At 37.4% G+C, this 26,165-nt stretch overlaps 1 protein-coding gene across 1 annotated transcript in view; it reads left to right on the plus strand.

Annotated features, from left to right (window-relative positions):
* Positions 1–26,165, plus strand: part of LOC150087525 (CDK5 and ABL1 enzyme substrate 2-like) — a 138,595-nt gene that overhangs the window by 42,411 nt on the left and 70,019 nt on the right. The window contains exon 2 of the mRNA XM_090372515.1: positions 24,799–24,923. Coding sequence (XP_090228641.1) covers positions 24,799–24,923 — 125 coding nt within the window. The remainder of the gene's footprint in view (positions 1–24,798; positions 24,924–26,165) is intronic.

Genomic DNA, 26,165 nt, shown 5'->3' on the forward strand with positions numbered 1-26,165 from the left:
TTTTCCTTCCTGAAGCTCAATGCTTTTCGACCGTATGTCGTGATCACAGAAATGAAAATTACCAAATAAGGGTAATTGTCTTCGCGCATGCGCGTAAAGGACCACGAGTCGGAGATTACATATGGCTGGCGAACATTAACAGAATTCTCATGTAATTTAAATTCGACGGTTTCTGCAATTAATAGTCTCGTATAATTACGTTGGACACTTAAGTATTTTGGCCTCGTTAAATCAAAAAGTATGTTTTTCATTAACGGCACGAAAGGCTAATTCTGACGCTGCTGAACAAGAAGCACGAACTGAGGCCACGTGTTGATTAACACGAAAATTCAGAAGAACCGTGTAGAACCCTGATAAGACGAGTCGCAATCACCGCAAGAAATGTTGTACACTAGGTCATTTATTGTGTTGCGAACGAGGAAAGGACTGAGCGATATTAGGCTGCTCAAGCTTAGTCCCATTGGCAAACCAAAAATTTGTTTGTTGTCTCGAAAGGTGATATAGTTTGCTTCAAAGTTTAATTAAGTGAAAAATTTCCTTAACAGGACTCTTCGTATAATTAATCGGTATCGAGTTATTATTTAACATATTGGAGATCTATCTCTCAACGATTGAATGTATTCATTTGACGCCTTTTCTACCCCGTATCACATACCATTGGAGGTATTTAGACGATGTTCTAGTCATTACCGATAGTAGCACTATCCAAGACATTTTACATTCGTTTAATAATATTCATTCTAGACTCAAATTTACACTGGAGAGGGAGAATATGGATACTAAGTCATTAAATTTTCTAAATTTCACGCTTATTCGGGATGCGATTAAAATCCAATTTAACATCTATCGTAAACCTACAAACACTGGTATGCTTCTGCATTATAACAGCTATCACCGTTCACGTACAAAAGATCGATTCTCTTTAATCAATTTCTCAATGCTTATAAATATTCAACGATGGAATCTGCTTTGGGCTCAGAAATACAAATATTAACCAGCAGATTCTTAAACAGGAGTTACCCACTTGCTACAATAGACAGAATTAGGGTACAAGCTAAGGACATAATACAAAAAAATACACCAACCAACAATAGTAATATCAAAAAATACTTTATTTCTGTCCCATATGTTGAACAGTGGCACAAACAGCTTAAAAGATTCTTTAAAGATACCGAATTTAAAATTGTGGCCAGGCCAATACGGAAATTACACACTATACTGAACAATCGCTCAGTCCTTTCCTCGTTCTCAACACAAATAAATGACCTAGTGTAGAACATTTCTTGTGGTGATTGCGACTCGTCTTATCAGGGTTCTACGCGGTTTCCTTTGAATTTTCGTGTTAATCAACACTCGGCCTCAGTTCGTGCTTCTCGTTCAGCAGCGTCAGAATTAGCCTTTCATGCCGTTAATGAAAAAGTATACTTAGTGTCCAACGCAATTATACGAGACTATTAATTGCAGAAACCGTCGAAATTAAATTACATGAGAATTCTGTTAATGTTCGCCGGCCATATCTAATCTCCGACTCGTGGTCTTTTACGCGCATGCGCGAAGACAAATAATCTCTATTTAAGTTCCATGCTCACCCCTATTCGGTAATTTTCATTCCCGTGTTCACGACATACGGTTGAAAAGCATTGTCAGCTTCAGGAAGGAAAATCGTTTTATAATTTTTTCGTTAAATTAATTTTTTACTTAATTTTTAATTGTGTTCATTTGATTTTTAATTATTGTTAATTATTTCTTACTGTAATGTAAGATTTTCGATTTTTTAATTTGTTTTCGATTTTTTAATTGTTTTCGTTTTGATTTCTGGAGAGTATCATACGGAAGTGTCCTGCGTATCATATTCAGGTAAACTAATCTTATTCTTTTACAAGTTCAGGATGAAGACGATGCCGATCATGTTTTATGACAATCAGGGTGTGATTCACAAGGAATTTGTACTTGAAGGGGAGAGCGTCAATGCTGAGTTCTACTTACAGGTGGTTGTTGTTGTAATAGGATTTTATGAGCATCGGCAACTAAAGCCCTAATGCTGCTGTATACTCTCTGTAAATTGCATGTGTTCTGTGGTCGATTTTCTCTTTGTTGGACGAAAAACAGTTTCCGGGAGTGAAAACATGCTACCCTCGCCTGAGACCGACTAATTCAGCCACGTTGTGAAAAAGGCCCATAAACATTCCTCACATCATCGACGGTACCCGATCTCAGGCCCTTTCCACCCGATGTTGAGAGGACGGCGATTCTACCAACTGTGCTACACACGAGGGCTACGTACTCGTACACGTGCTTCAAAGACTATTGAAGTGCTTTCTCAGGTGAGGCCACAGTTTCGAGAGAAAGGCAGCTGATTCTTGTTGCACGACAATACTCTGCCCATTCTGCATTTGTTTTGAAGACATTTCCGATGAAATATGGCATCGTACAGATCAACCATCCAACCTGCTCTTCCGATCTAGCACCAGCAGACCTCTTCCTCTTTCCTAAGGCGAAAACTTTCCTCAAAGGGAAAAAGATTTCAGGATGTTGAGGACTTGAAGAAAAACGTGGATGCCGAACTGAACATCATCATATCTTTGGAGGCCTTCGCTGACTCTTTTCAGAAACTTTTAGAAATTTAAATTCAATTCTGATCACTTTGTATAAAAATAAAACCATTTTTGAGCTCCTGCACTTTGTGTTCTTTTTATTGCACCAATCCCGGTACTTTATTGCCACACCTCTTATAATTAAGACATTTGTTTTGATTAAGTCTGATAGCTGTGTGGCTGCTGGATTAAATCTTGGAGTGGAACGACTGAATTGTTTCCATGTACTAGTCACTTTGAAGTACCCCTGCTTGTACTCTCTGTAGGTGCCTTTTTGCAAATTACGTTGAGATAGGGCAACGATCCCTGGTTTGTTAATGACAGAAATCCGTCGTCACTACTTTTATTAAAAAAAACAAAAAAATAAAAAATTCAAATATTAAATGTGCATGTCGAAGATAAATCATCATACCTGCTGTACAGTTCACATTTTATTATTATGCGTTTCAATAGGCGCCATCTTTCGGCGTAAAAAAGAAACTCACTTTGGTGCGTCTTTGCAACTTTAAGATCATGCGCTGTTTGGGTTTATAATATCTTTAAGAAGAAACAAAAAAAGAATATCACTTCATTGAAAATATAATCACTGCGAGAAGGCTAGTTTTCAGAATGAATATAACATACGTAATATCTATCAAGATAATAGAAATATGATATATATACAATGGGTGGATGCTATATAGTTAAAATACGCTTAAGATCCAAGAAGTTTTATTAGATAACCTACGTTACATATCTTCATTATTATACAAAATTACAGAAGGAAACATAAAATAAGAAAGTTCTTTGACAGGGCTTCCAGATTCACCTATTTAGGTATCTGCTCTATCGCTTTGATTCCAAGTGTTAAAGAGTTCAAGGACGTTAATTCGTATGATTTTTGGAGAGAATGAAGCTGGCAGTTTTGGTTGTTATGATTCACATTCCGAACTTGTTGAGCACTCTCATCTTATTGACAAGGTCTGGCGAAAAAGGTGATAGTGCCACTCATTCTTTTGATATTTCTGCCACTAGAGCCGGGTGCGGCTAGCTTTTTATAGCATTAACATTAGTTGAGGCATACGATGCAAGAAATCAAGCTTATGCAGCATTAGCCAAAAAAACCCAAAAAAACCTCCCATTTCACCCATTCATTCACTCCAAATTGCCTGTCCAGCTGAGCCTTAAATTTATTTACGATATCAACTTCCTCAACAAGAGATGGAAATCTGTTCCAGCAATCAACTACCCGCTGGCTAATAAGAGACAATAGCATAGTGGATACTTCAATCCACAGATTTAAGTGCACACTACTGCCTAACAGAAGGACGTAAAAAGGACATATATGCTCTGCTTGTAGACACGGTCCACGATGAACTTATGTTCTGCATCAAGATTATGCACAAGGTGTAGATTCTAATATGACATGAATAGTTTCTTGAGATTTTGACTAGTGGCGATTGTTCCTGGTGATACGTCTGAGCGTAGTCCAGGAGGAGGGATTTGCCATCAGCAAGTATCCCGTATTGAGGGCCGTAGGATTTGTCCTATTAGTAACTTAACTGTGATGAGGAGTCGTTGTGCTCTATAAGTCGAGATATCAGTGGAATCGTCATAGAGGCTTGTAGGGCCGTGGTCCGGTGTGATTGCAGTCTTGATTTCTACTTTGCCTATTTAACCGATTTCCATTTTTGCCTATTTAATAACCAAAATTCGTTTGCGAATAGTAGTTTCATTGTCGTGGGAAATGCAGATGCCCATATCTCCGCTCCATATAAAAGTGGTGGGTACGCTGCAGTCCTGAATGCACCCTTTTATTGTTGTGGGTTGGTTTAAGGTTGTTAATATATAGTATGCTGTAGCTGCTTTTTAGTTGAAGAGGAATTTATAATATGCATGGCTTACTTTTTTTCTGACTGGTACTTTTATCCTGAATTGCTAAGTTTATAATCCTCTGGTGACTGTAATTCTTCCTGATCTAGCCTTTTAATATTATCAGTCGGCGTTCTTTTCCCTCTTTCAGCAGTATTCTGACATCTTGCGATATATGGGGTGGCCCTATATTATCATCTCTCGTGACTTATCAACTTTGCTAGATAAAAAGTACTTTCTTCGTTTTCAAGGATTTACTTTCTCACGTGCCTTTTTACATCCTTCTGTTACGCAGTAGTGTGGGTGCACTTAAATCTGTGGATTGAAGTATCCACTATGTTATTTTCTCTTATTAAACAGAGTGATGCTTTTCAATCAGTTAAATTATATGATCTCAGCCAGAGGTTCAAGTTCATCTTGCATACAAAGTTGAGTAGGATAGCGAATTTTCAGATAAATGCATTGACACCTCATGACCCCATTACCTTGGCATTAATCTAACACATCCTACCTAGTACTCTATAAGATTACGTTTTACTTTTCCTAAGAAATGTATGACATAGATATAACTATTATCAAAGTAAATGTTTTAAATTTGGCTCATTTCAGTTATTTTAAAAGCAATATGTTGACAAGCAAAATCTTTCTCCCAATAGTTATTCATCAATATATTTAAATTTTTGGTTTTAGTCATAATTGGTTAATCATAAAAGGTTTAATTCAATAACAGGAGGGCAGATGACTGCTCTTAATGTATGGATAAGGAGTTCTTCACATCGTGTGGGCTCATTGAAATTATAGAGTGATGTGATTGGTAAACCTCGCTGTTGCTGGATGTTACATCTAAGTTTTCTAGGGAAACTTGCAACTCCCTCTGAACAGTAACCGATTAACTAGGCCACGGAAAAAATTAATTATCTGTTGCATCCAGAGTGTAGTTCTAAGATTTGAAATTTCTTTTACCTTGATGGATTCCAATCCAGGCTGTTCTATATGGTACAGAAGCTGTTATAACTACAGTAGTACTTGCTAGTGTGGGAGGGGAGAATAACAACTTCTTTCCCTATGTGCATTTTAATTAATATATCGCCCTCGTGGGTAGCACAGCTGGGTGGAAAGGACAGTTCCAGTACCGTCGATGGCGGGAGGAATTCGTATGGGCCGTTTTCAAAACATGGCCAAGCTATTATGATCTCAAGCGAGAGTAGCAGGGTTTTTTTTATTTGAAACTCTGGTTTTTCATGCAGAAAACAGAAAATCGACCTCAGAACACACGATTTACAGACAATATACACGGAACAATATGGCTTTGGTCGCTAATGCTCTTAAAACCCTACAACAACAACAATTAATATATCACATATAATTATAGCTCCAGTGCCAGAAAGTTAATGCACTTTTCAAGATTGGAATAGGGCGTTGATACTATAATAAATAAATATTGGTATTCAGGGCTCCCCAAACGTGTGATCATAACTGTAAATGTATTATGTCTTTATAAGTGTTTTCGCAGTCCAATTTGAATATTCTGCAGGATGAAAAACACGGAATAATTCACGGAAAATCGACCTGAAAACGCTTGAAAATTGACTAACTACAGCCGCAAAGAAGAGGACTTGAGAAATTTCTTCGATTGTCGACGGAATCGAACCTAGGTTTTTCCAAACGAGTGGCAGATGGATATGTCGAGCCAACTGCTCGGAGGGCAACATGTGGACATGTGTTTTTGTAAAGAGCGGCTCCTAGAACGCCTATTCAACTCCGCCTCGTATCTCTGTGAAGAACAGTGGGCCAGATATGTGTGTGACGTAGGTTTTGTGTGTACTGTATTATGTGTGTGTGTTCTGTTGTTGTGTCTGGCCGCTTGGCTATTTCTGGGTACTCGTTCACACCACGGGAACTGTGGTGTGAACTAGTTGTTTTACTGGGACGGTGGACCAGTCCCAGTAAAACAAGTACCGTCTCAAAAGAGACTGACTTACCTGATGTTGTCAAAAGGTGGGCCAGGTTCCTCTGGGAGCCATTCCATAGGAAGAGAGAGAGAGAAAAAAAAAAAAAAAAAAAAATCCCGTGGTGTAATTAAAAAAAAAAAAAAAAAAAGAGAGAGAGAGAGAGAGAGAAGCTACACTAGTGGAGGAATGAGGGAAGAAAAAAAAAAGTATGCTAGTGCAGAGCACGAAGAGAAAATGAGAAAAAAATAATAATAAATAAAATAAATTTAAAAAAATAATAAATAAAATAAATTTAAAAAAATAATAAATAAAATAAATTTAAAAAAATAAAATAAATTAAAAATAAATAAATTAAAAATAAATAAATAAAAATAATTAATAACATAAAAACAAATAAAGATAATTAAAAATTTTAGATTAGTAAAATAAAATTTTTAAGCTGCTGTCTGGGGATTCCCATTCGTAGCCTGTGTTATTCTATAGGAGGCTTTCCTGCGCGTGAATACTCGCGTCGAAAAGTTCTGGAATTCAGCCAGAGTCTCTGGTGTCTGTAGCAGAATGTCTAGCTGATTTTCAGTGAGAGGAATGGTATTTGCTAGGTCTAGCTTCAGGTCCTCATAGAGAGCGCACTCGAAGAGAAGGTGGGACCAATTCTCCTTGGCCCCGCAGTAGCAAATGTCTATGGGTATTAGTGTGTATTATGTGTGTGCTCTATTGTTGTGTATGGCCGCTTGGCTACCCGGAAGCATCAGTCACCTGGACAGATGATTCTGGATACTCGTCCACACCACGGAAGGTGGGCCAGTCCCAGTAAAACAAGTACTGTCTCAAAAGAGACTCTGACTCACCTGATGTTGTCAAAAGGTGGGCCAGGTTCCTCTGGGGGCCCATTCCAGAGGAAGGGAGAGGGGAAAAAATTAGGCCTAGTTGGAAGAGCTTCTCTTTCAATGAGCCATGCCCAGTGACTAGGAATGATGTCTCAAGAGTTAGAGAGAGACACTTCTGCGCTGACTTAGAGGAGGGGAAAAGTCACATCCGGCAGGAATCTCCTTGTAACTGCTCCCTTGATGGAAGTGTCCCATCTTGTCTGATGGGACACTTCCACCAAGATGTTTATCATCTCATTATTACAGCGTATTTTCTCTGCCTTAGGGTCAGTGTCCAGGTTTAGCTCAGTGTCCAAGATTTTGGTCGGAATTTTCTTGTTGAATCTAAAGGTCAGGCCACGGAAGGTTACATACAGATACAGTGGAAGGGTCTCAGCTAAGACCTGGATAGCACTGTCCTGCATACCCTATGAGTAGCCAGAAGCATTGTCCGTTGTATAGAGCCTAATTTCCCTATCATGTTTACCAATCTAGCTCGGTGGAAAACAAAGCACCTGCAGCAAATGACACGATCAGAAGGAAGACTGCTTTATAGTACAGCTGAAGCGACCGCTTGGACAGGCCTCATTCGTTCCTGGTGATTCTGATGATTGAGCCTGAAAATTTTTTCACCGTGAAAGCTTAATTTATGATCAGACCACCCCTAGCACAGTGGTCTGTGTGACAATGGGAAGTTGTACCCCAGAGACTTTAACTTGCGGAGGCTGTCTGAGGTCCAGCTTATTTTTAAAGAGCATTATTTTAGTCACGGATACTCTCACAGCGGACGAATCAATTTCCCATTTTTAGCATTCGCAAAGGCAGATAGAAGTTTGTTCGGGCAATCAACCACCCGCTGGCTAAAGACAAACTTCCGCACATCAATCCTACAACTGTCTTTCCTCACTTTGAATTTATGCCCTCTCAGACGAATATTCTGAGCAAGAGAAAGAATCCCATCAGCATTGAGCATGTTCAAACTATTCAAGGCTTTATACACCTCAATCAGATCACCTCGCAGGTGGCTAGTCTCCAGGCACTGTAATTTGCAAAACTTAAGCCTTTCTTCGTAAGAGCAACCCTTTGTTCGATTCACTAATCTTGTTGCCCTTCTCTGTACTCGTTCCAGCAGCTCTACGTCTTTCTTAAAATGAGGCCCCCAGACCTGTATACAGTACTCAAGGTGTGGTCTGACCATCGCCTTATACAAGGAGATAATCACCTCCTTATCCCTGCTAGAAATATTCCTGTATATCATTGACAAGACTCCATGAGCTACTCTTGCAGACCGTCTGCGCCGCTCAGAAAACTTCATATCTGCCTGCACAATTACCTCCAAGGTCCTTTTCATTCTCTACCACTGTCAGGGTAGAACCACAGAGTTGATACGTTGCTCTGGGGTTACTGTTTCCCATATTTAATACTTTACACTTCATTTGCCACCTCTCAGCCCATCTGCTCAACCTTTCCAGATCCTTTTGCAGCAGCATAGCGTCAGTAGTGTTCTTAACAACCCTGCCAACCTTTGTATCGTCTGCAAAATTTGGACATTAAGCTTGATATACCATCATCAATATGATTTATAAATACAGAAAACAACAATGGACCAACACTGAACCCTGAGGGACTCCACTAATAACATTAGTCCACGATGAGCAGTGTCCATTGATTACCACTCTCTGTCTTCTCCCACTTAACGATCCATAGCAGCAATTTGCCTCCAGTGCGACACTGCTCCAATTTGTTCAGCAGTCTTCCATGTGCAATAATATCAAAAGCCTTTCTAAGATCCAAATATATGATATCAAAATTATTTTTTGCATCTAGTTCCTTTGTTACCACATCATAGTATCCAATCAAATTTCACTGTCCTCCCACACCAGGTGGAAAAGGCCCGATTTTGAATCCCGTCAACGACGAGAAATGTTTATGGGCTTTTTAAACAACATCACTAAGCCAGTTGGTCTCAGGCGAGGTTTGCATTGTTTTTTCACCCGAAGAGTCAAGTTTGTCACCCAACAAACAGAAACACGAAGATTACATACAATTACAGACATAAAAAGACTTCTCATAGCCTTAGTTTCTTCAGCTCTTAACAAACACCTAATGCAAGAGGTCCAAAGATGAGAATGCCACAGTGGAATATTATACATCTCATTTTTTAAGTGATCGATATAACAATAAATCCTCATATTGAAGGAATTTTCTTGATTTAAATTGAATAGCTTTTAATTGATTTTGAAGGGAGGTTAAGTTATAAAGGGATCCAAAGCGGAAACATAAAATAATGCTGAACAGTAATTTAAAGATGAAAGGTTCCCATATTCAGTTCCAAAATTTATTTTGAAAAGTAAATGTTTTCGTGTGTGATGAGTAATGATATGAATCATTATATTGCCTTATATATAGTTATAGTTGCCTTAGTTCAGGAACATTCAGAAGAGTTCAGAAGAGAAACTCTTCTGAACGTTTCCTGCCTTCAAATGAATTTTACATGGAATACGCGTACATCAATACTTGGAAATATAAGGTAGTTACTCTACTTTACTTTCTTTTTCGCGGTCGGATGTATTCACGCAGCTATGACATTTTCCTTTTCCATGTCCCGATGTTTTTTCTTGTTTAAATACTTCTATGTCCCTCTCATCTTTTATTTTTATAACTTTGCATATTTACTTTACTTTCATCTTTCAATCCGCTTACAGCCTCCTTTCATTATTATTATGCTATTTTACTTGATTTTAACTTGCTTTACATAACTATGCTTTTCCTGTATAGTTCCAACAGCTAATATTTCTACCTTTATTGACGCAATATGTACTCAGTTTTTTTTTTTAAATTATATTTCTCTCATAATAACCTTTAAAGTGCTTGCTAATGGACATGTGTCATTAACATCTTTTTCTAGTACAGTACTACTTTAATTTTCCCTTAATTTTGTCGCGAACACTGCGTTGGGACTACCCTCCCTATCTTTATGGAAGAGTTTGCTGTTTTTACCCTCCCTATTACAAAATTTTAATACAGTACTTTCTATTTGCATTTTATTTACATTCTATCAGATTATACCTCTTATTTTTTTTTTTAAATACTTTTTCATCCATAACGATACGTAGGCATAGAAACGTAGCTTATTGATATATAGCCAGGTGTGGTCCCCCCCCCCCCGAAGAATTACCTGCTTTATGTATCAATTATTTATAGCATTCATCAAATTTTATTATATTGCTTTTTATTACTTTCTCACATCTTTACATCGACTTTATCATCCAAATTTCCCACATCCCTTATCTGATGCATTGTAGTCAATTTTGTAATTGATTAGAATGATGCACTGTAATTAATATTTATGATTACAATATCTATTTTATTGTAATCAAATATTAATAATTTATTTTTACTTTTTCCTTTGCAGCTCCAATCCAACTAATTGGCATTCTAATTCAGCCTTTAATTTCTTATAATTTAATGTCTCAATTAGGTTTATCTCCTAAGTGACAAAACCCCATCATGGGGTTTTGTCAATGATATACAGGAATTTTGCTAGCAGGGAAAAGGATGTGATTGTCCCTCTGTATAAGGTAATGGTCAGGTCCTGCGTACAGGTCTGGAGGCCTCATTTTAGGAAGGATGTAGATTTGCTTGAGTGTGTACAGAGAAGGGCAACAAGATTGGTGAGAGGAATGAAGGGATCCTCTTACCAAGAGAGGCTTAAGTTCTGCAAATTGCAGCGGCTGGAGACTAGGCACCTGCGAGGTGATTTGATTGAGGTGTATAAGGCCTTGAATGGGTTGAACACGCTGAATTCTGATGGGATCCTTCCACTTTTCAGATTACGAACCTAAGGGGGCATAAATTCAAATTGAGGAAAGACAGATTTGGAATAGATGTGCGGAAATTTGCCTTTAGCTAGCGGGTGGTTAATTGCTGGAACAAACTTCCATCTGTCGTTGTGGAAGTTGATAGGTTAAATAAATCTAAGGAGGAACTGGACAAATATTTAGAGGGATTTGTTTTGTAAATTTTTTTTTTTTTTTGGCTGATGCTGCATGACTTGCTTTCTTGTATCACATACCACTAGTACTACTACTCCTACTTCTCTTTCTTTCTCCCCTTTTCCTACTAGTTTAGCACTTTGTGCTCTTTACATTTCCATCTGTCAGTTCTTTCTTTCGCTTAATTGTTATAACTTTGCTTATATATATAGTTGAGTAATCGTGGTCAACACGATTAGGACGTTTAACTTAAACTTGTACTAAAAGTATTCTCCATATAATGCAAGGAGACCACAGATTTTTGCTGTACTGGCAAAAAAAAAAAAAAAAAAAAAACCTTATTGATTTAATGCATAGCTTTCATTATTTCCCAGCTGGTTTTGAGTCAAGTCCAGATCATTATGACATTTGTCGAATTTAGGAAGTAAATGTCTTCAAATTTGAGTCAGATGCATGTTGAGCACCAAGGCAGAGGCTATGAAGTATCGGTATGTTGCATAAGTAAGGTGGGTTTGCTGTTTGCCATAGGAAAAACATGCAACCCTCGATTAACTTGGTCAAGTTGTTTAAAATGCTCATAAAAATTTCTTCTCGCGTCATTGAAGGGGACTCGAATCTAGGTCTTTTCCAACCGGAGTTTTAACCATCGAGTGGCGTAACTCGATGCTATCCGCTTGTTTTACTTTTACTGGTCCGAAAACATGATAAATCTGGACTGGGTTGAGAATGTTTGAGTGTATCCGAGCGCTTTTAAAGCTGACTTAATCGGGTTGGCAACATGTGGGCTTGCGTTATTATGAAATAAAGAAATCCAATCAACTGCGTTAGAAAAGGTTAATATCACTTTTCTTGCACTCAGAATCATCCTTAATTAATTTAGCATCGGTGATAACATTTGATGCTGCGCCTCCTTCAACTTAAATAATTTTAAGTTGCAGGAGGAGCAAATTATTTTGAGCTTCTAGAGGAAATTCCCTATGCCTTGGCACCGCCCTGTTTGTACATTAGGATAATCGAGGTCAGGTTGTCTAGTTGTCCATTAGGACAATCTTTATTGTCCTTATTTTATTAATAATATAATAACAATCCTAACTGGATAGTACGTTTTTTTTTAATTACTTAGTGAATGTAGAGTGGTTTGCACATTGAGGTAGTATTGAAAAGTACTCGATGTGGAGGGTTCTTCTTTTTTTATTATAGCTCAGAGCATTGCGTCAAAATGCGTACAATTGACGTCAATATTTCCTAGAAAAAATAACTTGAGTTCCATGCGGTTGTAGTGATGTGTTTCCATGTAACTCTTTGTACCAAATTGATTAAAAATATTCTCTTGTTGCCGAACAGCCGTTATTCGGGATGTTTTTTTAGCTTTTGGTTTCTGTTAAGCGTCTTTGTAAAGTAGCCAAGTCATTTTGGAATGAGGAGGGCAATTAAGTGGCACAGTTTAAATGTAGTTTTTTTTTTTTCCCCTTTTCTTTTCATTTGTTTTTTTACTTAGTAATTATTGCTTGGATACTTTTTTGTATTATGCAATACCCGAGTTTAATTTGGCTTGCTAAATTTCTCGTGATTTATAGTTTCGCCATTGGTGAATATGAATGAAATTGTGAGTTAATAGTTCATCATTAACTGACATCCTGCGAAACCAAACAAGGTTTGTTAAATAAAACTGAGTCGAGATCAATTGCGACCCTCTTGGAAAATTTTCACCCATCATTCCAGAGATAAGTAATTACTAATTTTCTTATGAAGTCTATTGACCTCATATCCCAAATTCTTTGTGACCCCAGTATAGGTTTTTTAATAATTTTTAAAACATTCGCAGGAACTTTCTCTGGTAACCATATGTTGAACACCATTTTTATAGACGCGGCTAAGTGGCAATACGAAACTCATGTTGGTCATATGCTTCTTGTCAGATGAGAGTCGCGTGCAATATTTTACAGTTTGCATGTCGAGGAAACCGTCGTTGAAATGCTGAAGTGTACGTCTAAATTTTGGGAGTGGTAATAATTCAGATAACGAAGATTTATGAGGTGACTAAGCTGTTTTCGGTTATCGAAAACCATAAGTTCGAAAGTGCCACACTCATGTGGGTCATTAGGAACTGCCGACGGAAAAGTTGTGATAAGGCTTCTGGTCTTTTTTGTGTTCGCGGTAATATTTGAATAAAATATTGGCATGTTTTTTTAAGTCTTCCTTGTTTTTCCCTTTTGATTTTTTTCCCTTTTCTTAATTCCATGGAAATTCGAGAAAATGACCCAAGTACGCAGTTGATATGTGATCAGTGGCGTAACTGCACATGCAGCAGCCAATGCGATGCATTGGTCACACGACCGAAAATGGGCCTCCTGCCCGAAATAAAAAAAAATTTAATTGAGTAAAAATGTAATTTTTTTTAAAATTATGTTTATGATAAAATTTACTGTCTACGAATAATATTTTTTTTCATAGTTGCTGCTTCCAGGGAAATTTTTAAGGATTTGTTGTTAAGGTTTTTTTATTTTTTACAAAAACAAATATTTTTTGGGGCGCCCACACTAAACTTTGCATTGGGGCTCACTTTTTCTAGGTACAACGCTGTATCTGAAAAGATCTGTAAATATCAATGTGGCGTTACAGCAGTTCTTGAATATGCTTGTATCCTGTTATGTACACACACTTGACATTTGAAATATCTTGAGTATTTTGTGATATTGCTTTGCTCAGAATTTAACAGTATTAGTAGTGAAAAAATGATGCAAGGAAGTAAACTTATATATATGAATAGGTTCTTCGTATCGATCTTTACAGAAGAAAGGCCATAGTGAAAAGAGCCTGTGTGACTGAGGCCGAGCTGTATGAAACTCAAGGTATTGAAATTATAGCCAAAAACTTTCAAGCGAAAGCAAGTAAGGCTCCTGGAGTTTTCCCCGTTTATTGTGACATTTACTCATAATTAATTTTGAAGGAGTCGGCGAGAGTGAGTGAGTGCGTTCATGCAAGCATGCATTGAACCAAGATTCGTTATTAGGGCATCATTTGAGTTAGGAGACATTTCTTTGGATTGGAGAAGTGCCAGAGTATCGCCAATACTAAGAGCGAAGTAGGTAACTACAGATCACTCAGCCTGACTTCAGTAGTAAGGAAAATCATGGCAAAGATAAAAATGGGGACAGTGAAACTTCTCATTATAGAGCTGATATGTTTATTCTAATATAGCAGGTGGGACACAAATATAAAATTGTAGTTTAGAGAGTTTAGAGATTCTGACATGGTTTTATGCAAAATTGGGTTGCCATTTAAAAAAAAAAAAAATGGGCAAGTGGTGATTGACTTGGGGTTTTTTTTTTTTTTTTTTTTTTTTGTCTGATGAAACAGAATAATACAGAATAATTTTGCTTCCTTGCATCATTTGGGCTGATTAATACTAAAAACTGCACTGCAGGGACATTTAGACATAAATGGGATTCTAAAGGATACACACAGTTTTGTTAAGGAAAAAATCCTGTTTAATTAACTAATCTAATTGGCTATTTTGGTATATCTGTTCATGAGCTGATGTGGGAAATAAATTTGACATGACGTAATTAAAGAAATTTAAATAACTGAAGCATAAAAATAGTTATTATATTTTGTATTTTAAAATATTTTTATGTAAAATTTACATTATTTTTTTTATATTGCATTTTTAGTGTATTTTGAAGTTATGGTATTTTGAAAGCGAATTTGAAAATCAAAACTTACATTTGTAAATTAATGTAAGTTTTGATTTTCATTTATTATTTCAAAGGGTGCATTTTTAAATTTATACATGCAGGTGCATGTAATTTTAGAATGTTCTCCTCCACCTTGAGTTTTTTAGCTTTTAGTACCACCAAACTGGTGTGTTGTTCTGAGATTACTTATGAATGTTAAACCTCAATTGCCACTTCTCAGCATATCTACCTAATTTATCTATCTTTTGTTGAGTAGGACATCCTGATTACTGTTATTAACCACCCTGTCAACCTTTATATTACCAGCAAATTTAGGGATTAAACTTGATATGCCTTTGTTAATAAATTTTGATAATAGCAAGGGGCCAACACTGAATTTTGAAAGACTCCACTAAGAACAGTAGTCCATGAAGAGCAGTGTTCATTAATAACCACTCTGTCTCTCTCTTGTCACTCAACCATCCCTTTATCCATAGCACTAATTGCCTATAATGCTACTACTCCAATTTGTACAGTAGTCTTTCATGTGGAACAGTGTCAAAAGCCTTACTGAAATCTAAGTATATGGTTTAAAATTATTTTTTGCATCCTGTTCCTTCCTTAACACTTCATAGTAGCTAATCAGACTGTTTGAACATGATCACCCCATAACAAACCCATACAGTTATATTCAAGGGCAGGCCATCCTGAGGATACAAGGGGTGCTAATGTTCAAAAGGTACCTGAAACTTACATACACATGTGAAGAAAATTTTAAAGGGGGCACCAAATTTCACTTGCCACCCAGGCACCACATACCCAAGGAATTCCCTGGTTATACTCCAGATTATGGGTACGCCTCCAGAGGAAGTGCATCTTTTGCTTGAATCTGTTTACACCAAATTACTGGTGTAAACTAAGTAACCTTTTTTCACAACCCAAAAATGAAAGTCTATTAAAAAACCCACACTTCTTTTGCTTGAATCCATCCTGAATTTGGCCATGCCCACAATGTGGTAACAAGGTGTACCCATAATCTCGAGTTTAGCCACGTATACTGTGATTTCCATACAACTACATTCCTGTTAAGATATCCTCTGATGCTTCTTTAACCATTGACTCCATTATTCTTTCCTTGGACAGAAGTTGAGCTTTCAGGGATGTAATTACTCACTTTGGCTTTTGATCCCTCTTTGTGAATAGGAGAGAGATTTGCACATCTCCAGTTCAACAGGACCTCCCTTTGAACTCAAGGATGCTCTCATAATTATATATATTTCTGCCTCTCTTGCTGCTTCTTTTAATATAATTGGATGGAAATCATCAGCCCCATCTGCCATATTTACTTTTAGCTTCAACAATCTCTCTTCCGTGCTCTTCTCAGTTTCACAAACCATTTTGCTCCCTTTTATGACTTAGTATAATTCTGGTGTTTCATCCTCAGAAACATTCACCTGTGAATGTAGAAGTTTATTTAGTTTTTCAGCAATCTGAACAGGATCATCAATAGTTATTAGCATTAGTAGAGGCATTTGATGCAAGAAAGCAAGCTTATGCAGCATCAGCCAGAAAAAATAAATAAAATAAAATAAAAAATAATAAATAAATAAAAAATAACCACTTCCACTTCACCCCTCTGTTCGTTCGAAATACCTGTCCAGCTGAGCCTTAAACTTATTTAGGCTATCAACTTCCACGACAAGGGATGGAAGTCTATTCCAGCAACCAACCACCAGCTGGCTAAAGGCAAATTTCCTCACATCTATCCTACATCTGTCTTTCCTCAATTTGAATTTATGCCCTCTCAGGTGATTATTCTGAGCAAGAGGAAGAATCCCATCAGCATTGAGCATGCTCAAACCATTCAAGGCATTATACACATCTATCAGATCACCTCGCCGGTGCCTAGTCTCCAGACACTGTAATTTGCAAAACGTAAGCCTTTCTTCGTAAGAGCACCCCTTTGTTCCATTCACTAATCTTGTTGCCCTTCTCTGTACTCGTTCCAGCATCTCTACATCCTTCTTGAAATGAGGCCTCCAGACCTGTATACAGTACTCTAGGTGCGGTCTGACCATTGCCTTATACAAGGGAATAATCACCTCCTTATCCCTGCAAGAAAAATTCCTATATATCATCGACAATACACCATGAGCTACTCTTGCAGCCCGTCTGCACTGCTCAGAAAACTTCATATCTGCCTGCACAACCACCCCCAGGTCCCTTTCATTCTCTACTACTGTCAGTGTAGTACCACAGAGTTGATACGTTGCTCTGGGGTTGCTGTTTCCCATATGTAGTACTTTACATTTATCAATGTTAAACTTCATTTGCCACCTCTCAGCCCATCTGCTCAACCTTTCCAGATCCTGTTGCAGTAGCATAGTGTCAGTAGTGTCCTTGACAACCCTGCCAACCTTCGTATCGTCTGCAAACTTGGACATTAAGCTTGATATACCATCATCAATATCATTTATAAATACAGAAAACAATAATGGACCCAATACTGAACCCTGAGGGACTCCACTAATAACATTAGTCCACGATGAGCAGTGTCCATTGATTACCACTCTCTGTCTTCTCTTCCATTTATGCATTTCATATCTGCTTTATTCCTTTCCTGTGGTGTTAACATGGAAAGAGTTCTTTGCATCCTTAGCCTTATCTGCTTTAGCTTGCCTAACTCCCATAGTAACTTGATTGCAGACTATTTTGTATTTTCTATAGGTTTCTGTTCTCCCCAATGATTTACAATCACCGAATGCATTTTTCTTATCTGCCACTAGTTTCATCAGTTCATCTGATGAAACTAGTGGCAGATAAGAAAGGCTTAATTAGCTTCTATGGTTACTTCCCTGAATGCTTGCCTTTTACAGGTTGGAACAAGCTTCTGTCTGTTGTTGTGGGAGTGTATCGTTTTGATAAATTCAAGGAAAAATTAGACAAACTATTGTAGGGGATGGATACGTGAAATAAGATTTTTTTATTATTATTTATCTATATATGTATATATATATATTTTTTTTTTTGTCTGATGCTGTATAAGCTTGCTTTCTTGTATCATTTTGTCACTATTAATACTAATACTAAATCAGAACAAATTAATTTTGTAGAGGTCTTATAAATATCATGACATTTTATTTCTTTATATAATATCATACTACATATGTGTCAGTAGATCTTACTGTTCATAACTTGACGCCATTACTTAGTATCGGTAAGGGTATCAAATCCACGTGTTACAAGTTGCAGCTCTGCTGAACAAGAAGTTTTTTAGCCATATTTAGCCGATTTATTGCTATTGACCAATTGCTATATTAAATTATTTTCTATAAGTAGCTTATAGACCTAGTCAGACTCCTTAGTTTATTCTGAATTGAGACAGCGAGATTTGGGAGTTAATTAATACTTAAGTGTCCGTAGATTTACCATTCGTAACTTGCCGCCATTGTTATACGATACAATGTTATATCCCTAACTAGATAGCATAAGCTTAGTATAGTATAGTATATAATATAATCTATTAATTTTGTTAAACTTCATTGTCAATTAAATTGTACTTTTTAACTATATACATATAACGACCTAGATTACAAACGTAATATAAATAATTAATACATAACTTGATACGAAATTTATATAAATGGAACTCGTAGATAATACTCGATACTGAAAAATATATAGCGTTATAACTGTGTTGGGATACAAGTTTAGGGTTTTAATTTTGTACTGAAATTGAAATTTTATTGAAATTAAATAAAATCATGACTCAGACCAGAGCAGCAAAGCAAAAGGTTCAAGCTAATGGGAATGCTGTGGCTCAGGGGAGAACTGAGGGGGGGGCAGTTGCCCTCTAAATCAGCCTTTTAAAATGCACTGCTTGCTTGATGTTTGTGGGGCAGTTGGGTATGGGACATGATATTGCCATGGCGACAACTCAGTGTTGTTATGGGCCTATATGAGAGCTTGAAGGACAGGGTGGATGCCCTCAAAGAATTTACATTGAGGGGCCTATCAAGCTCTCAGCTGCCCACATCAACGCCAGAGCTTGCACTTGGTCATCACGCAACACAGCAGCAACCCCAAAGGCAGAATGTGCTGTTCCCACAGGAACTAGTAGTTGTTGGTGACTCTATTGTCAGGGAAACGGGGAACATGCTTTGTAAAAAGGATAGGTGGAACAGGACCAGGGTATGTCTGCCAGGGGCAAAGGTTGATGACATTGTAGAGCAGATATCATCTTTTAAGGGAACAAAAGGTGATATAGTTGTACACGTTGGCACTAATGATATTAAGAGTAGGAGACCGGCAGAATTACTTAACAAGTACAGGTCACTGTTGAGAAAAAGCCGTGAATTAGGGTTGAATTTGAAAGTGTCTGTAATTCTGCCCAGACACGATAGGAGGGAATATATGATGAGAGCCTTGTCGATCAATTCGGCCCTGGAAAGATTGTGCAAGGCTCAAGGGGTAGAATTTTTTTCAGCCTGGTCTGTACTTGTTAACAGGAGAGACTGCTTCTACAGGGATGGGATACACTTAAATAGAAAGGGTGCAAAAATATTTGCTGATGCTATCGAGGCAGTGTTAGGTGGGTCAGAAAACTGCTAGCTTGGGGGGGATACAAGGACTAATAGATCAACAGTAGCCACTGGCAGAGGTGAAAGTGATTCTTGCACTGCTTCTTTTGGAATGAGCAGCAGCCTGGAAAACAAGATGCAAGATATTTCAGAGACTGCGGGGAGTCATTGCGGTACAAGTAAACACATGAGTTGTGTTAGGGTAGCTAAGAAAAAGAACAGATGCATGTATACTTGTGTGTGTACACCAATGCTAGGAGTTTGGTAAATACATTTGATGAATTTGAGGTATTACTCAAAACATCAAAGGCTGATACTGTTTGGATATCAGAGACATGGTTTCACACAGATATAAGGAATGCAGAACTGGAATTTGGGGAGTACAATGTATACAGAAAGGATAGACAGGACAGGAAGGGAGGAGGGGTTATTCTATTAGTTATGAATCACATAAAATCCAAGAAAGTGAAGCCAGTCAACGTCGATGGACAGTGCAGTGTGGAGTCAGTTTGGTGTGACATAAACATTGGGAGATCAAAATTGAGAGTAGGAGTGTGCTATAGGCCTAATGACTCTGATGAGTATACTAAGAAACTGTAAAGGGAAATAGGGGGCCAGTAAATCAGAGTCTTATAATGGGGGATTTTAATTTCACAGATATTGACTGGAATTTGTGGGTTATTATTATTATTATTATTATTATTATTATTATTAGCCATATGGTGCAAGGAAGCCTGAGGCTTTTGCTGCACCAGCCAAAAAAAAAAAAAATTCTGTTACCCTAAAAGAGAGAGAGAGAGAGAGAGAGAGAGAATAGAAGGGAATCACCAAGGAAGAGAAGAATGATGATATCCAGCTCAGGACCCTGGGTGTGCCAAGCCCATATTTGCCAGATGCAAGCCCCTGGGGTTGGTCACTCACACACTAGCAAGGGTTTTGTGGATTTATTGGATGATTGTTTTCTACATCAGCATGTTCGGGAAGCAACTAGAGGGAGTAATACTCTTGATCTGATTATCAGTAGTGATTCTTCATGCTTTAAGAATCTGCAGATAAAGGAACCACTAAGTCGCAGTGATCACAGTGTGCTGAAGTGGGATTTACTCAAAGAGGTAACTACCATCAGGGGTAAAGGGAAGGGTTATTGCTTCCGTAAAGACGACTACGATGGACTGAGACAGTATTTAAATTCTATACAGTGGGACCAACTCATGATGTTACCAACAGCAAATTCAAAATGGGAAGCATTCAAAGAACTTATCTTGGAAGCTACTAGGCTTTACATACCAACTAAGAAATATTGTTCAAGGTTTAGGCCAAAATGGATGTCAGATGAACTAATGAGGCATATGGCAGAGAAGAAAAATGCATGGGATACATATAAATTAATGGGTGACATGGAAGCTTATGATAGATATTTAGCTGGTCTGTAACCAAGTTACAAAGGAGGTTAGGTACGTGAAGGCAGATTACGAGAAAACTTTGGCAAAGGATGCAAAGAAAAACAGCAAAGAGTTCTTTACTTATCTAAACTCTAGAAGGAAGGGGATGAATCAGATTGGTCCACTTGATATCGATGGTTCAACTGTTGATGATCCTGCTCAGATAGCTAACAAACTAAATGAATATTTTGCATCGACATTCACACATGAGGAGTTATTCAGTGAGGGGAATGCCAGAGGTGTATTCAACTCTGGCAGTAAGCTAGATAATCTTGTAATAACTGAGAGTAAAGTGGAGGGGAAATTGTTGAAGATAAACACAAGAAAGGCATCTGGGATGGATGGGATCTATCCAGTTATATTAAAGGAGGTAGCAAAGGAAGTAAGCAAACCCTTAGCCATAATTATGATCCCAATTCACAAAGGATCATCAAAGGCTGACACAAGTAATTATAAACCTGTGAGTTTAACTTCTGTTCCAGGAATATTAATGGAGGCACTGGTTAAAGAAGCACTGCAGGATCATGTAGACAAGACTTCAGTTATAGCTCGGACACAGCATGGTTTTGTTAAGGGGAAGTCTTGCCTGACCAATTTGATTGGATACTATGATGCAATCACAAAAGAACTGGATGCAGGAAATAACTTTGATGTTATATACTTCGATCTTAGAAAGGCTTTTGATACTGTTGCACATGGAAGACTGCTGCACAAATTGGAACAGTGTGGCATTGGAGGCAAATTTCTGCTATGGATAAAGGGGTGGTTGAGGGGGAGAAGACAGAGTGGTAATCAATGGACACTGCTCATCGTGGACTAATGTTATTAGTGGAGTCCCTCAGGGTTCAGTGTTGGGTCCATTATTGTTTTCTGTATTTATAAATAATATTGATGATGGTATATCAAGCTTAATGTCCAAGTTTGCAGACGATACGAAGGTTGGCAGGGTTGTAAAGGACACTACTGACACTATGGTACTGCAACAGGATCTGGAAAGGTTGAGCAGATGGGCTGAGAGGTGGCAAATGAAGTTTTAACATTGACAAATGTAAAGTACTACATATGGGAAACAGCAACCCCAGAGCAACGTATCAACTCTGTGGTACTACACTGACAGTGGTAGTTGTTGTTATTTTTGTTGTTATTTTAGTTTTTAGGAGCATTAGCAACTAAGGCCATATTGCTCCGAGATATGCGGTGGTAATTCCCTGACCTTTCCGCATCCTCCGTATTTGGTGGTGATGGGCTCGAACCCCGGTCTAATCAAGAAGCGTGTGCTATGCACTGCTGCTCCTTCCCACCTGGCTACGGAGGCGCCTAACAGTGGTAGAGAATGAAAAGGACCTTGGAGGTAATTGTGCAGGCAGATATGAAGTTCTCTGAGCAATGCAGACGGGCTGCAAGAGTAGCTCATGGTGCCTTGTCAATGATATACAGGAATTTTTCTAGCAGGGATAAGGAGGTGATTATTCCCTTATATAAGGCAATGGTCAGGCCATATCTTGAGTACTGTATACAGGTCTGGAAGCCTCATTTCAAGAAGGATGTACAGCTGCTGGAACGAGTACAGAGAAGGGCAACAAGATTAGTGAATGGAACAAAGGGTTGCTCTTACGAAGAAAGGCTTAAGTTTTGCAAATTACCGTGTCTGGAGACTAGGCACCGGCAAGGTGATCTGATAGAGGTGTATAAAGCCTTGAATGGTTTGAGCATGCTCAATGCCAATGGGATTCTTCCTCTTGCTCAGAATAATCACCTGAGAGGGCATAAATTCAGATTGAAGACAGACAGATGTAGGATAGATGTGCGGAAATTTGCCTTTAGCCAGCGGGTGGTTGGTTGGTGGAACAGACTTCCATCCCTTGTTGTGGAAGTTGAAAGCCTAAATAAATTTAAGGCTAAGCTGGACAGGTATTTTAAACGAACAGAGGGGTGAAATGGAAGTGTTTTTTTTTTTGGCTGATGCTGCATAAGCTTGCTTTCTTGCATCATATGCCTCTACTAATTAACAGTGTGTACAATGTTAATTAACGGTGTGTACAATGAGTTGCCAGTTGATTTTATTGAAGTTGAATTTGGTTTCTTTGGGGCAGTTTCCAAACTCAGCACCATTAATTAAAATTTTGTAAGCAATGAATTTGGAGTTCTTTCTTAAGTAATACAGAATTTTCCATAATTGTATCCGTGTATAGAAAAAGATTAGTTAATTTACTATGTCTTCCCGTGTACTGATTTGAAAAGAAGACTAATCTCAATGACTTCAAGATTGCATGATCATTTCAATACTTTCTGAAGACTGAAAGATACTGAAGTTCCAGAAGATTTAAAAAAAATACTAAGTTATTTAGGGTTATATCAATTTCATAGAGCACATCATGCAAGTGATTCAGACATTATCCATAGGGGTGGTTGGAGATACATCACAGCAAGTGGGACTGATTGACAGACAAGTCAATGTCCTACTTGCTGTGGTGCAATTTTTGTACAATTTATGACAATTCAGTACAATTAATAATAGTATAAATGTACTTTTGGTATTGGTAAGTTATTTGCATGATGAAAGGTGCAGTGTGAGAAAATAATTGCTGCTCTGTCTCTCTACAGATGTAGTTGGTCATCAGGGATGAAAATCTAGGATCCTTGCATGAATCCAGGGCTCTTTGAGGTGAGAGATGTCTAGTGGAAAGCTGGTTCTTAGAGTTAGTCAGTTCTGGTAGTATATCTTGATGTTTCTACTCTGGCAAAGGCAAAATTACCATACTGCCAGGTTTGCCACTGGTGGTGGGGAAGAGTCAGTGGCCTGACAGTTGGTTTTGTGTGGTTGTTAAGGATGCAAGGAGCCATTTGAAATTTTCTCTCTCTCTCTCTCTCTCTCTCTCTCTCTCTCTCTCTCACACACACACACACACACACACACACACACCAAGTAGTGAGAATTTGTAGTTTTGCCACTGAGTTCTGGGTGTTTCTTTACACCTGGGATAAATTGCCCTGGTAAATAAATGTTATGGAAATACACTAACAAGCAACCAGCTTTAAAGTTGGTAGCTGTTGTTGTTGGTGTTTGCTGACTTTTTAGTGTTGATGATTGGTTTGATTATAATACCACAAGGTCTGATGTTTGAGTTTGTAACTATTGATAAATAAATAAAACTTTGCAATGTTAATTTAGTAAGACGTGATGCTGTTTAGGTCGAGTGAAGAAGTAACCATAAATTCTAATTCCCCCCCCCCCCCCCCCACCGACCACAAGATTTTCAGATAGTCCTTCCTGCTCTTTAAAAATCATGTTATATTCAACTGTCATTGAGATTGGGAGTAAGGATAAAATAAATTTTTGATGATAATTAGTTTTGAACTTATTTTATATTTCATTATATTAGTTGTTATTATTATTAGCTATATGGTGCAAGGAAGCCTGAAGGTTATGCTTCACCAGCCAAAAAAAAAAATTTCTGAATTACCCTGAGAGAGAGAGAGAGAGAGAGAGAGAGAACGAACGAACGAACAAGAGTCAGAAGTAGAAGGGAATCACCAAGAAAGAGAAGAATGATGATATCCAGCTGAGGACCCTGGGTGTGCCAAGCCCATAGTATGATACTCACCAGATGTGAGCCCCTGGGGTTAAAAAATAAGTTGACTTCTGTCTTGTAAAATCTTTTCAGGGAAGCAATTCCATCAAGCAATAAACTTTGAAAAAGTTTAACTTACTGTTGCAGGTTGAATGAGATAAATTCTTTTTATTTTATATATAGTGTTTCTTTGTTTATTTTAATTTACACATAGAGTGATTCATATGTGCAGATTCCATGTGTATAAATTGCTACTTTTAAAAATTTAGGGTCCACAGCTTTGTGTCAGAAACACGAGCCAAACTGCCTTCCTTTGGTCAATGGAAAAAACAATTGTCACATCCTCTTCAAGAACAACGAACACTTCCTATATACAATAGCACAGAAAGTATAGGTAAGTTTACAATTCAATGAAGTTTAAGTAAGGAAATTTATAATACTAATGAATTAATAGAGTTTATGTGGCTCAGAATCCGAATTAATATATCTGAACTGGTTTATGATAATGCCATACAGTATATCTAATGAAAAAAAAACTGTGGCAGCACAGAGTATTCATTGTACTTCATAGAGACTTCAAAATTTTATCAACTAAAATTAATATATAAACTTTTTGTTGTGGCCTTTGAAATATGTAATGTGCTGTGTTTTTGAAGAAAATTTTCAGTGAATTATTGGTGAGAATTTTCTTTACACACTTTATACTTTTTTCTTTACACCTTATATACACACACAGCAAGTACCAGTTATAGTGATCACTGGTTATTAGAACCAGTCACTTTATGGAATCAAATTTCATAGAACCGGTTCAAATCAATAAAATCCACTACACTTTCATCGTTTATTAGAATCATATCTTTGGTTATAAGAATCAATTTTGAATGCCTTTGTGATATTTTTCTAAAGCACATTTCTGGAAGTCACATTTCTATAGGTCACAACCATAAAACAATAAAAACTTTCACAGTTTATTGGGCTTTTTTGTTTGTACAATCTGTTATAAATGGATAGTAAACTCGATCTTATTGCATTTGTGATAATACCGATAGCTGGAATTCTGTGTGTTGTGTTATTTTGATGAAATGTGTTTCTCTTTCATTAAAATCTTCAATCATAAAAAAAACAAATTTTCAGAATCTGCTCTTAATTCCCATATCTAAATTCTATAAAAACTTGCATTTCATGTTAGTTCCAATTTTGTGTGTGACTTGTGCTTTACTGATTGACACTTATCTTTTTTTTTTTCACTGCGTTTTTAATTTTATTACCTAAAAACAAAAAAAAAAAAAATGCCACTGAATAGAAGGAATGAATTTGAGTCTCTGGAATGAAGTTTCCAAAACCTGCATTAACCACTGTTTCAAACAATGTGGATTAATTATTTATGATGATGATTCACTAATTCATGATACTAATCATGTTGAAAAGTTTAAAAACATGGGTGAACAGGAGTTTAATGATTGGGTAGACATAGATGGTGATCTACAAGTTACTTCAGCTTTAACAGATGAAGAAATTGCCCAATCTGTTACTGATAATTTTGCCAAGGAGGGAGGAAAATGAAGATGAACCTGAAAGAATTATTCTACTTACAAAATGGCAAAATCGTGATGCTATAGCCATCCTGAGGAGAGCG

This window comes from Mastigoproctus giganteus, chromosome 4, assembly GCF_048544385.1.
Source record: "Mastigoproctus giganteus isolate SK-2022 chromosome 4, ASM4854438v1, whole genome shotgun sequence".
NCBI lineage: Eukaryota > Metazoa > Arthropoda > Arachnida > Uropygi > Thelyphonidae > Mastigoproctus > Mastigoproctus giganteus.